This window comes from Mandrillus leucophaeus, unplaced genomic scaffold (genome assembly GCF_000951045.1).
Source record: "Mandrillus leucophaeus isolate KB7577 unplaced genomic scaffold, Mleu.le_1.0 Scaffold108, whole genome shotgun sequence".
In the NCBI taxonomy this organism is placed as follows: Eukaryota; Metazoa; Chordata; class Mammalia; order Primates; family Cercopithecidae; genus Mandrillus; species Mandrillus leucophaeus.
Genome location: NW_012098987.1, coordinates 4468012 through 4481449, shown reverse-complemented (window position 1 = coordinate 4481449; position 13438 = coordinate 4468012). Strand labels below are relative to the sequence as shown.

Here is a 13438-nt window from a genome sequence, read left to right as displayed (position 1 = left end):
AGCCCTTCTTTTTACTGCTATTTCATCAGGCCTTTCATTTGGTGAAACTTAAGCAATTGCCATAGTTCCTGCATAACTGTTTTGATTTGCTCATTCATCAGATACTCAGATACTAGATTTCAGCTGTTATCTGAATGTCTCCCACCTCCTTAATGCCTGGATGAGGGGGTCGTCACTCTCCTAACTGGCACACAGATGCCATCTAGTGATGGAGAACAGAAATGCAAGTTTTTCAAGTACAACGCTGAGCGAAGGCATGGGGTTTTTTGTGTGGTGTTTAGAAACATATTTCAGTGAAGGTTACTTAAGGTGTTACACAGAGATACAGTTAATGCACTATTATTGTTAGATCACGTGCAGTTAGAATGGAATTAAGCAAGTTGTTGACAAGTACAACTTTAAAAGATTTTGGCATTAGAGAGTCTCATTTTATAGGCCTTTGTCTTGTTCTGAGTGTGGTCATTGAGGGTAAGAAACACCTCATTGTAAAAATGGGATATAATTATTATTAACAGATTGAATTAATTTTTGTTTCCATATGCTTGCTGTTTCTAATACTTGCCCTCAAACTCTTCCAGATTTCCCTTTAATGAAATGACTTACTGTTCTTCCACTAGGAAAGGAATTATATTAAGTTGTTTTCCAAAGCATTTATCATCATTAGGGCTGTTTCTTTGTTGGCAGATGAGAGATTATTAGATTAATATGGAAGATGTGGGTGAAGGTAGATATACCACTGGGAGGAATATATGCCATCTGACATGGTTGCCAAAACAGCAAGCATTCTTAGCAGCCACAGACACAAAACACAGTTGTTTCAATGGTATATACAAGCCAACACACACTTGGGAACCTTTGCCTGCCTGCCCTATACACCAGAGAACATTAGGGAGGACAGAGAGTGGTTAAACTCAGCTTTAGTATTTGCCAATTGCTAATTTGCCAATGTTCTGTTCTCTAGATCTTGTTTGTATGAACGAACGGAGATCTTTGATATTGATAAGCTTTCACAAAGTCGATTCCAAAATGTGATAAGTTTGCCATATTTTTGATACTACCTTTTCTCCCAGGCACCTTTACTCACATGACAGCAATATAATATTTTGTGTTTACTAATTATAGGAACTCTACAAAGTACTTCATAGGCATGATTTCATTTAATATTCTTAAAATCCCTATCAGAGAGGTCCTGTTAACATTTCCATCTTCCAAATCAAAATAAACGAGCCTTAGAAAAGTAAGAAACTTGCTCAAGTCTATACAACTGTCAGGGTTAAATAATACTTACAAATAGAATATTCATTTATCAGCCTGTCTTCTTTGGTAGATTGAAATTAAAAGCAAGATTTGCGTTGTTCTAGTCCTTGAGTCTCTCATGCAGTGCCTGACTTTTGGTAGGCTCTTGATAAATGTTTATTGATACCTGCGAACTCTTTCTTAGACAGCCAGACCTGGCTCTGACTGTTCCTTTTTTATTTTGAGACAGAGTTTCACTCTTGTCAACCGAACTGGAGTGCAATAGTGTGATATCGGCTCATGCAACTGCTGCCTCCTGGGTTCAAGCAGCTCTCCTGCCTCAGCCTCCCGAGTAGCTAGGATTGCAGGCACCCCCCACCACGCCCGGCTATTCCTTGTTTTTTTAGTGGAGATGGGGTTTCACCATATTGGCCAAGCTGGTCTCACGTGGTCCACCTGCCTCGGCCTCCCAAAGTGCTGGGATTACAGGTGTGAGCCACCACGCCCAGCCTAACTCTTCTTTATGTGACTAATAATCCAAGTAGAAGAGCTGGTGATGAGAATGAATCAGGTTGGAAGGAGGGTGAGACCAGTCCTAGAGCCAGCAGGGAAAAGATGGAGAGTACAGCCATAGCAATGTGCCAGGAAGATGATCGTTTTAGGGCCAAAGGGTGACTCCCTAATAAAAGAACATTTAGCTAGGGACAGAATGTAAATGTAAGCTGACAGTCTAGAGCTGCACTGTTATGAATCAAATTTGTGTTCGATTAATTTGAGCTTTCTTTCCTAACCCTTTGTCTTTATATATTGTTAAAGCTTTAAGCAAGTTTAACCCTAAATTCAAGTATTACCCATTTGAGCCATCACCCCAGGACCATTAAGAATTGAGTGTGGCCGGGCGCGATGGGTTCACGCCTGTAATCCCAGCACTTTGGGAGGCCAAGGCGCGTGAATCACAAGGTCAGGAGATTGAGACCATCCTGGCCAACATGGTGAAACCTCGTCTCTACTAAAATACAAAAAAAAAAAAAATTAGCCGGGCATGGTGGTGCACGCCTGTAGTCCCAGCTGCTTAGGAGGCTGGGGCAGGGAAATTACTTGAACCTGGGAGGCAGAGGTGGCGGTGAGCCGGGATCGCACCACTGCACTCCAGCCTGGCGACAGAGCAAGACTGTGTCTCAAACAAAACAAAAAAAAAAAAATTGAGGAGTCATTTTTTACGCTCCTTTTGTTGAGTTTTGAATAAACTAGAACCAACTTCTCCCTGTCTTCCCTTTCTCCTCCTTCCCTTGCTGGGCTTTGAGGAGGCCTGCAGTATTTGTGGCTGTTCTTTCTAACTCTACTTTCTCCCCAAAACCACATAGCCTAAGTCTGCTGAGTCTCATGTAACCAAGCACCACAGACGTGGCAGTGCTTAACACAAGAAGGGCTGTAACAGGCCTTGGGACTGGTTCCCTGTGGCATTTTAAGGTGTTGGCCCTGGTCTCTGCTTTGTCCCTTAGGCGTCGGAGGGTCTTTGCAGAACTGTGAAGTTTTAGGACTTGACTTTTGCTACTTATGCTGAGGTTCATTCTTAGTGTATTTACGTGTATTTAACATATTGGTCCTAAACTTTGCTTTTCACCCTGTATCCTTAATTCTGTTAATGCTGTAGCTATTCTGTTTTCTTTTTTAGCTGATCATTGTTACTGCCTGGTAGTGCTCATCTTAACACTATTTGAGGGCTCTGGTCCCTACTTCCACTCTTAAATTTACAAACACGAAGTCACATTTCTAAAAAATTAATGAACAAGAATGAACCAGGATATTCCAGGGTCTCTGGATTAACAAACCAAAATAATAATATGACTAGATTTTGAGACTGGAGACAAATTTCTTAAAGCTAAAAAGGAAGGTGTGGTAAATCCACATTGTCCACTGCTCAGCTTTGCCCCTAACCTGGTAATTTATTCTGTTTTTTGGTTTGTTTGTTTGTGTGTGTGAGTGTGTGTGTGTGTGTGTGTGTGTGTTTTAAACTTTTCTATTTGGATAGAAAGGATCTTGTACGCCTGATATAACCTGGGAAGGAACCTGGTCCTTGAGACAGTGACTCCCTGATGATTTCCAAATAGGAGACCAGGAGCTGCTCCTCCTTTCATGGGGCTTCTGTGAGTCTGTCCTGAGTGGGCAGTAGCCAAGTGCTTGGGGCATTAAAAGAGCAACTTGTTCTCTCATCTCTTTGGGTTGGGACACATTAGCTGTTTCTGTCTGACCAACAAAAAAGTTTAATTCTGGGTTTAAAATTTAGTATAAGAAGTTTATTTTTTAAAAAGGAAGAAGGGAAAACTTGAAGAATCCATTTTAGGGCTAACAAATGGAACCATTCCAGAGATGTATTCATGCAGTGTTGATTGAAGTTGTTTGCACAGTAGAAAAAAGATTAATCTCTCCACCTGTACTCATAACCCTCATCAAAATGAGCTTTCTCTGTGAGATAGCTGTATTCATATCTGGCCCACTGTGGAGAACATGAGCTACTTTGAGGGCAAATCTATCCTATCCTTCCTTTTCTGTATCTCCTGTATTCTGATATAATACCTTTATATTCTGGAGCCTTTCCTAAAGACACTCTTCTAATTGAGTAGAGACAGAATAAAGTATTTTTCAGCTGGGCATGTTGGCTCACACCTGTAATCCGAGCACTTTGTGAGGCCAAGGTAGGTGGATTGTTGAGGCTAGGAGTTTAAGACCAGCCTGACCAACATGGGGAAATTAGCCAGGTGTGTGCCTTAGTATATGCCTGTAGTCCCAGCTACTTGGGGGGGCTAAGGTAGGAGGATCACCCGAGCCCAGGGAAGTGAAGGCTGCAGTGAGTCATGATCGCACCACTGTCATCCAGCCTGGGCAGCAGAGTGAGAACCAGTGTCCAAAAAGAAAAAAATCATTATTATTAGGAGACAAGCTTCTTTTGACAGAGGCACAGGTGTTTGTGTAAATTTAGAGACTCTGTACTTTGTCACGGAAATAACAAGTTCTTAGTTCAGCTTCATGCATATTGGACATTCAAATCTTAACACCTTTGAAGGCCTGCTGCAGTGGCTGATTCCTGTACTCCCAGCACTTTGGGAGGCCAAGGCCGGCAGATTGCTTGAGTATAGGAGTTGGAGACCAGCCTGGGCAATATGGTAAGACTTCATCTCTACCCAAAATGCCAGGTGTGGCAGTGTGTGCCTGTAGTCGCAGCTACTTAAGAGGCTGAGGTGGGAGGATCATCTGAGCTCGGGAGTTTGAGGCTGCAGTGAGCTGTAATTGCACCACTGCCCTCCAGCCTGGGCAGCAGAGTAAGACCCTCTCTCAGAAAACAAACAAAAGAAACCTTGGTATCACAGCTTACACATAAAATGGGCATAACATCTACCTTGTGGCATTTTCTGATAGTCAAATAAGATGATGTATCCAAAAGACATTTTCTATAGGATGGTCAAATGCTAGATTAGTCTTCTTACCTCTATCCAGAAAGGTTAGAAGTTTTCTAAGTCTCAGAAATTTTTCATCTTGTAGTTTTTTGAAAAGAGAAATAGAAATGAAAATATTTTGGAAAATTCTTTCAATGAATTTTAATATTAAATATTAGAAAATACCCATTTCTAAGATATTTATACAAACATATTACTTTGGAGAGTTTTATAAACTTTATATTTTTTTTGGGATTTTATTTAGTTGGTTTATTTTAGAGATGGGGCCTTGTTCTGTTGCCCATGCTGGAGCACAGCAGCACAGTCATAACTCACCACAGCCTCCAACTTCTGGGCTCAACTGGTCCTCCTGGTGCAACCTCCTGAGCAGCTGGGACTATGGCATGTACCACCACACCAAGCTAATTTTTATTTTATGTTTTATAGAGATGTGATCTTGCTGTATTGCCCAGGCTAGTCTTGAACTCCTGTCCTCGACTTCCCAAAGTGCTGGGGTTACAGGTGTGAGTTACTGCATCCAGCCTCTATTTTTAGATTTTTAAATGTTTGGATTCACTCTAGAATTATTTTTAACCTTTAATTTCACGTCGTTTTCCAGATTGGTTATATCTATTAAGGATTATTGTTTTTCCTTATGAAATGTTGAATTTATTTGTGTGTGTTTTTTTTTTATTTAGAGAAGTATAATAGAGAAATATATTATTTTTCAGTTGTACCCTTTTTTTTTTTTTGAGACCGAGTTTCGCTCTGTCACCCAGGCTGGAGTGCAGTGGCACAATATTGGCTCACAGCAACCTCCGCCTTCCAGGTTCAAACGATTCTCCTGTCTTAGCCTCCTCAAGTAGCTGGGATTACAGGCATGTGCCATCACGTCCAGCTAATTTTTGTATTTTTAGTAGAGATGGGGTTTCACCATGTTGGCAAGGCTCGTCTCAAACTCCCGACCTCGGGTGATCCACCCGCCTTGGCCTCCCAAAGTGCTGGGATTGCAGGCATGAGCTACCACGCCCAGCCTGCGTTGTATATTTTTGCCCTGAGCAAGTATTCTGTATTTAAATGTCATCATAAACAGTTAACTTAAATGTATTTTTATTATTAAACTTTTTGATTATTTTTTAAATTATGTAAGTTAAAATATATAACTATTTTTTCAAAGCCTTGAAAAAAGTTGTTTTAATGTGCATTGGATGGACTTTAGTTTTAGTATTGTGATAGTTAACAAACACCAGTAGAGGGAGCTCCAACTCATCTTTCTTGGTGAAGTTCGCACTTGAGAATGTAGGTTTGTAGAAAGAAAGGATACATTTAAACTTAAAACTTAAGCAAAACATGGTTATATAAATTTTCAAAGGTACTAAAGAATGAGAATTGTAATTTTCTTTAGCTTTTTGGAATAAAACAATCTCAGTTTGGTTTCCATACTTTGAAGTAAATAGCCCTCAAATATAACTGCTTAAACAAAAAACTTCTACAAAGTGTAATCTCTTGCAAATGATCCATCAAGCAACCCAAGGCTTTTAAAATCAAGAATCTATCTGCCAGTTAAAGAAGAGGAGGAGGAAGAGGAGAGAAAGGAAAACAACGGTAGTGTTATTGTTTGAAATTAGATTAAGGAAAGTAAAATTGTAAATTATTGGTAGATGGGTCACAATAGCAGTGTCATATGAAGCTGAATTGCTGAGTCATTGAGCCGTAATTTTATATTACTGAGAACTTTTATGCATTCAGAAGATTTTTGAACCAAAATCTGTAAAGGCTTCGTTCAGAACCTTTGCTCAGATCTAAAGACCTGGTCCTAATTATTTCCTATTGGTTTCTTTATAGACCCCAGAAGAAAATATCATGTGAGGCTCCTGGCTTACAACAACGTAGAAGATGGCTATCAGGCAGATCAGACCGTCAGCACTCCAGGATGCGTGTGTAAGTGAAAGCCGTGGCCGTTTGTTTTACTATGGCTCACACTGTTCTTTCTCCTCCTCCTCCTTTAATACAGTCTCACTACTCCTTGGAAGCCTTGGTGGCTTAATTACTTTATATCGTCTGTGCTGCGTAGCATAGTTTTTTTGTTTTCATTTTTTGTTTGTTTGTTTTTTTGTTTGTTTGTTGCCTCCCAGGTTCAAGCGATTCTCCTGCCTCAGCCTCTCTCATAGCTGGGACTACAGGCACCACCACCATACCTGGGTTTTTTTTTTGTTTTTTTTGGTTTTTTTTGTTTTTGTATTTTTAGTAGAAACAGGGTTTCACCATGATGGCCAGGCTCGTCTCGAATTCCTGACCTCAAGTGATCCACCCCTTGGCCTCCCAAAGTGCTGGGATTACAGATGTGAGCCACCGCAGCCTGGCCGAAGTATCTTAAACAAATAGGTGCTCAGTAAATATTTAAGATATATTGAATTATAAGTCCTATTTTCATGTTGCATACAGAGGACTATTAGACATTTAACTGAGGAAAATAACCACTGAATATCTACATACTGAATTTTTTAAAGTCTGCTTTTCCCTCGAGGCTGTTTCTCTCCACTTGCTGTTCCCTTGTACTGCTCTTGAGAAGGATGTTCTAGTTTTAAGTCCCCCACTGATTTTCTTGGTGTCTTTGGCTAGTAGCCTGACTTCTCTGTGCTTCTGCTTTCCAATCTGTTAAGTATCAGTAATGTAGTCACACACAGCAGAATGACATTTCCCTCAACAGTGGACCACATATGTGACAGTGGTCCCATAAGATTATAATGGTGGTGAAAAATTCCTATCACCTGTGACATTGCTGTTACAATCTCATAGAGCAACCTGTTACCATTTCTCTGTTTGGATATGTTTGAAAACACAAATACCATTGTGTTACAGTTGCCCACAGTATTTAGTACAACATGCTATACAGTTTTATAGCTATGGGTAATAGGCTATAACATAATGCCCAGGTGTGCAGTAGGCTGTACCATCTAGGTTTGTGTAAGTGTACTCTCTGATGTCCACACAATGATGAAATCACCTAATGAAAAACCTAACACGTTTCTTAGAATGTGTCCCTGTTGTTTAGTGATGCATGACTGTTTTTGACTTCTTAGTTAAGTCACGGAAGAGCTGTTTAGGTTTGGATGATATATCTCCAGATCACTATGTGTCTCTGGTGGAAGAAAGACCTAAAATCTCCTTATAGGGTGGGATATTATTATTTTACCATTTTACCACTTTCTGTGTTAAATGTTACGTCGTATCGTAAATTAACATTGTTTTTCTCAATAGCTGTTCGTGATCGCATGGTCCCTCCTCCACCACCACCCCACCATCTCTATGCGAAGGCTAACACCTCATCTTCCATCTTCCTGCACTGGAGGAGGCCTGCATTCACCACTGCACAAACCATTAACTACACCATCCGCTGTAATCCTGTTGGCCTGCAGAATGCTTCTTTGGTTCTGTACCTTCAAACGTATGTAGCTCCTATTACTGGTTATTTTCTTTGCTTACCTCCCCACGCCCCCCTCCAACTCATACTTCTTACCATCTTGGGCCCAGCTTGGGCTTCACCTGTAAGCATTTGTTTCAGGACTTAAGTTATTTATGAAGTGACTGGGAGTTTTGCATCCTTACCATATTCTGAAAACTGTACTTTTTGACATTTAATTTATATAAGTGATTTTTAAATTTTCCTTGCCTCATGCAACAAGATTAGGCAAGAAGCTATTATTACTCTGAAGTGACTAAACTTAGCACGTTTAAAGAAAGAAAGGAGACTGTTTCCATGCTGGCAGTCAAAAAGTAGGGCCAGTTGTCATTTTGTTTCTAGGTTAGAGTTAGAAAGATGCCCATCACGGTTCTCTAAAAGAATGATTTTTGGGAGGCTGAGGTGGGAGGATTGCTTAAGTCAGAAGTTTAAGATCAGCCCAGACAACATAGCCAGATCCCATCTCTACAAAAAAATTTTTTTTCGAATCAGCCAGGCATGGTGATGCATGCCTATAATCCTAGCTACTTGGGAAGCTAATGCAGGAGGATTGCTTGTGCTCAGGAGATGCAGGCTGCAGTGAGCTATGATCCCACTACTGCACTGTAGCCTGAACCACAGAGCAAGACCTCGTCATGAATGAATAAATGAATGAATGAATGATTTGACTTCCAGTATTTCAGAGGAAATCCCTTTGTATTGGGACATTTCGAGTTTGCTGTCAAAGAGAGGCAACTGGTAGGCTTATTTCTACAGGACAATACCAAATTTAGTATTTTAAAAGTCCAATTAAATTGTTCTTTAGTCTAAACATTTTTTCATATAAAATGAGGAGGTAATGAAAAATAACATTATGCCCTTACCTATTTGGAAATGCTGACATTCTTTTAGAAACAATAATATACTACCAGCATTAACACCTTCATCCCTCATTATTATAGATCAGAAACTCACATGTTGGTTCAGGGTCTAGAACCAAACACCAAATATGAATTTGCTGTTCGATTACATGTGGATCAGCTTTCCAGTCCTTGGAGCCCTGTAGTCTACCATTCTACTCTTCCAGAAGGTAAAGAAAACAGCTCCCTACAGATTTTACCTTTTAAAAAAAATTAAGGAAATGTTTAAAAAATATGTATGTCATTCTGAGTAGGATACTACTGTAGTTGCCACCTACCACTTGATGGCTTAAATTTAATGTCCTTTTAGAAACCTTAAAAAAAATCAGGTGTGCTGTTCAAATCTACAGCCAAAAAATTTTTAAATGGCAGTAAGTGAATATTTGTTAATGATCTTGGGAGCTCACATTATAATGAAGTCATTTCTGCATGAATAGCAGCTTGATAGTGTGCACAGTGCAATGTATATATCGGATTGAGCACCAATTCTGTAGCTTTCATGGCTTTAGCTAAGATATTTTATGTCTCTAGACCAACATTTTCTTATCTCTAGAATGAGGACGAAGGACTAGATAATCTATCATATAAGCATCATTTCTGCTGTATTTTAATTATACAGAGAGAAAGTAAGGGACATTTATGACAGTGACCATAGGACTTTGTTGCTATGGTTTTGGCAATATTCCATATGAGATGTGTTAAAAACCAGCTCTTCACACTTTTAGTGTATATTAAACATGGAGTCAACTTAAATTCCAAGATTTTACTGTTTTTCACAGATATATTATTAGATGTAAGTCTGCCCTGTAAATTCACTGATTCGCAATTTTTCCAGAAATAACTAAATGTTTTAATGTCAGGAGCATTTTTTTCACTGGCCTCCAAGATCAGGTTAAGTTGATGTTCTATACATGTTAGTAAGAACTATCAGTACTAATGGGGTGAAACCTGATACCTAATGGACAAGGTACTGTTGGTGGAAGTAAACATTTCTAGTTAGCAATTTAGCAAAACGTTTCAGGAACCTTAAAAATGCTATCCCTTTAACTTAGATTCTCCTATCTAGGAATCTACTATCTTATGTTTTTTAATGTTTAAATATTACGAAAATACAAGAAGAAAAATAGTACTTCACATTATCATTAATGAACTTTGAAAGCTGTAATTTTTTTTATGGTGGTTTCTAATTTTCTGAACTTTTTTCTAAGCCTGTAAGCCAGGTATTTGAGTATTTATAAACCATTTTACCCTACTAATACAACATTTTGTTGTGTGTACACAGCACCAGCAGGCCCACCAGTTGGAGTAAAAGTGACGTTGATAGAGGATGACACCGCTCTGGTTTCTTGGAAACCCCCTGATGGCCCAGAGACAGTTGTGACCCGCTATACTATCTTATATGCATCCAGGAAGGCCTGGATTGCAGGAGAGTGGCAGGTCTTACACCGTGAAGGTAAATACCATAAATTGCCATGAAGGATAAAAAGTAAGATTATTTTAATATTAAAGAAACAAAAGGAAAGGGGAATCTAGAGTTTATTTTGAATTTACATTTTCATGTGTGAAGTAATTAAAGATTTGGGCTTCGTTCAAGGAGCATTGGGAAGCCATCCACCAATTTTAAGAATAGTTTGTTTCAAAAAGGTTACTGTTACTTTTGTTAATAGAAGAGATATAGCCGGGCGCAGTGGCTCACGCCTGTAATCCCAGCATTTTGCGAGGCTGAGGCAGATAGATTACCTGAAGTCCGGAGTTCAAGACCAGCCTGACCAACATAGTGAAACCCCATCTCTACTAAAAATACGAAAATTAGCTGAGTGTGACGGCAGGTGCCTGTAATCCAAGCTACTTCGGAGGCTGAGGCAGGAGAATGGCTTGAACCCAGGAGGAGGAGTTGCATTGAGCCGAGATCACACCATTGCACTCCAGCCTGGGCAACAAGAACAAGAGTCTGTCTTCGGGGAAAAATAAAAAAGGTTTGATTGAGACCAACTGGAGATTAGAGTAATGCAAAGGGACTAGTTAAGAAGTTACTGTAGCCATCCAGGAAAGAGATGATAGTCCTGGACTAGGATGGTGAGGATTAAGATGGAAAGGATAGGATGGTTGGCAGATATTAAGGAGTTAAAATTGATAGAACTTGATAGCTTGGATGACAGGAGGGAGAGAAGATTAAGGAAGGGAGATTTGTTATGGATGAGTCTTAGGTTTCTCATGGTGTGTCTTGCACAGGAGAAGGAAACATGGGAAGGAGATATGATTTAAGGGAGAAGACCTTGGTAGTGCTAAAGGGGCTAAACAAGTTTTTAGGATTCTTACTGCACACTTTTATCATATCCTTTTCTAAATCTTGCATCTTTTTTTTTTTTTTTTTTGAGACAGAATCTCAGCCTCTTGAGTAGCTGGGACTACAGGCATGCACACCACCAAGCCCAGCCTAAATCTTGAATCTTTATGTTGGACAAGTCCTATTTGCCAGATTTTAGATGGGCCATCACATAAATAGTAAAACTTCATTATTTTGGCACTTCCTTAATTTAGACATACATTCTGAGAAGAGAGTAGTTTGCCAACCAATAAAAAGCTAAAGAAGAATTTCAAGCAGGAAATGTAGTTGCCACCTGCCTGTACGCTATATTCTATACACTATACAGTATGAGGCACTCCCACATTCGTTATACCTTTCAAGAGGAATATTTACCCAATTAACGAGATAAATTTAAAAGATATTTATGTGCATGTAATATAAAACTATGAGTTTTAAAATAAGCAGATGATAACTTTACCTGGAATTTTGATCTTTGCATGTTCGTATTTTTCATTAAGCAGAAGAAGCCCCACTAAATAATGATTTACTGGTCACTGAAGAGACTTGAAAGTGCTAAGTATTTGGCAGCAATGTGATTTTATGTTTATATCGGTTATCTATTGCTGCCTAACAAACTAGTCTACAACTTAAAATAACCATTTTGTTTTCTCACAATTCTTTGAGTCAACAATTTGGACTGAAATCAGCTTGTCAGTTCTGTTGGTCTCTCACGAGGCTGCAGCCGTATTACAGTTTTGATAGGCTCTGAGTAGTCTAAAAATGGCAAGAGAGAGGCTGGGCGCAGTGGCTCACGCCTGTAATCCCAGCACTTCAGGAGGCCGAGGCGGACGGATCACAAGGTCAGGAGTTCAGGACCAGCCTGACCAATGTGGGGAAACCCCATCTCCACTAAAAATACAAAAATTAGGCAGGCATGGTGACACACGCCTGTAGGTCCAGCTACTCGGGAGGCTGAGACAGCAGAATTGCTTGAACCTGGGAGGCAGAGGTTGCAGTGAGCCGAGATCGTGCCACGGCAGTTCAGCCTGGATGATAGAGTGAGACTCGACTCCGTCTCAAAAAAAAAACAAAACAAAACAAAAAAAACCCACAAAAAACCAGCAGGAGTGGGCTCCACAGTCAGGAAGAGAAGAGAGGAAGCCCCGTGTACAAAGCTTTCACAAGCCTCTGCTTGCCTCACATTCACTATGTCTGATTGGGCAGAGTAGGCTACATGGTCAAGTCTGGAACCAGTGTCGGGAGGGCTACAAGGGTGTGAATCCATGGGGGTGTAATTCACTGGGATCCTCAGTATTAGAGTCTACCACAGTATTCTTTTTTTTGGAGATGGAGTCTCACTCTGTCACCCAGTCTGAAGTAGAGTGGATCTTGGCTTACTGTAACTGCTGCCTCCGCGGTTCAAGTCATTCTCCTCCTGCCTCAGTCTCCCGAGTGGCTGGGACTACAGGAACACGCTGGCATACCTGGCTAGTTGTTTGTATTTTAGTAGAGTTGGGGGTTTCACTGTGTTGCCCAGGCTGGTCTCCAACTCCTGAACTCAGGCAATCTGCCCACCTCAGCTTCCCAAAGGGCTAGGATTACAGGCATGAGCCACCGCCCCTGGCCTCACAGTTTTCTTAAAATGTATAATTTAGTTTCAGTCATTCAAGTCCAAAATGATTTCTTGACACAGCAGTTAACCAAATAACTAACCTGATTCAATGAGGTGTTCTAAGTATTAATAAATAATTTTGATAGCATGAACACATACTTCTTTGAGTTCTTCATTTGTACCTGCCTAAAAAGAAGCAGTATGGAGCTGGGCAAGGTGGCTCATGTGTGTAATCCCAGCACTTTGGGAGGCTGAAGCAGGTGGATCACCTGAGGTCAGGAGTTCCAGAACAGCCTGGCCAGTACAGTGAAACCCTGTCTCTACTGAAAATACAAAAAATTTAGCCAGGTGTGGTGGCAGGCGCCTAAAAATCCCAGCTACTAGGTAGGCTGAGGCAGGAGAATCACTTGAACCCAGGAGGTGGAGGTTGTGGTGAGCTGAGATCATGCCATTGCATTCCAGCCTGGGCAACAAGAGTGAAACTCT

The 13438-nt window shown here is 40.3% G+C and overlaps 1 protein-coding gene across 1 annotated transcript in view; it reads left to right on the top strand.

The window, feature by feature from the left end:
* The window catches only part of PRTG (protogenin), a 154934-nt gene that overhangs the window by 128584 nt on the left and 12912 nt on the right, over positions 1–13438 (top strand). Inside the window, exons 13-16 of the mRNA XM_011986725.1 lie at positions 6516–6611; positions 7932–8118; positions 9075–9202; positions 10315–10485. Of these exons, the coding sequence (XP_011842115.1) occupies positions 6516–6611; positions 7932–8118; positions 9075–9202; positions 10315–10485 (582 nt within the window). The remainder of the gene's footprint in view (positions 1–6515; positions 6612–7931; positions 8119–9074; positions 9203–10314; positions 10486–13438) is intronic.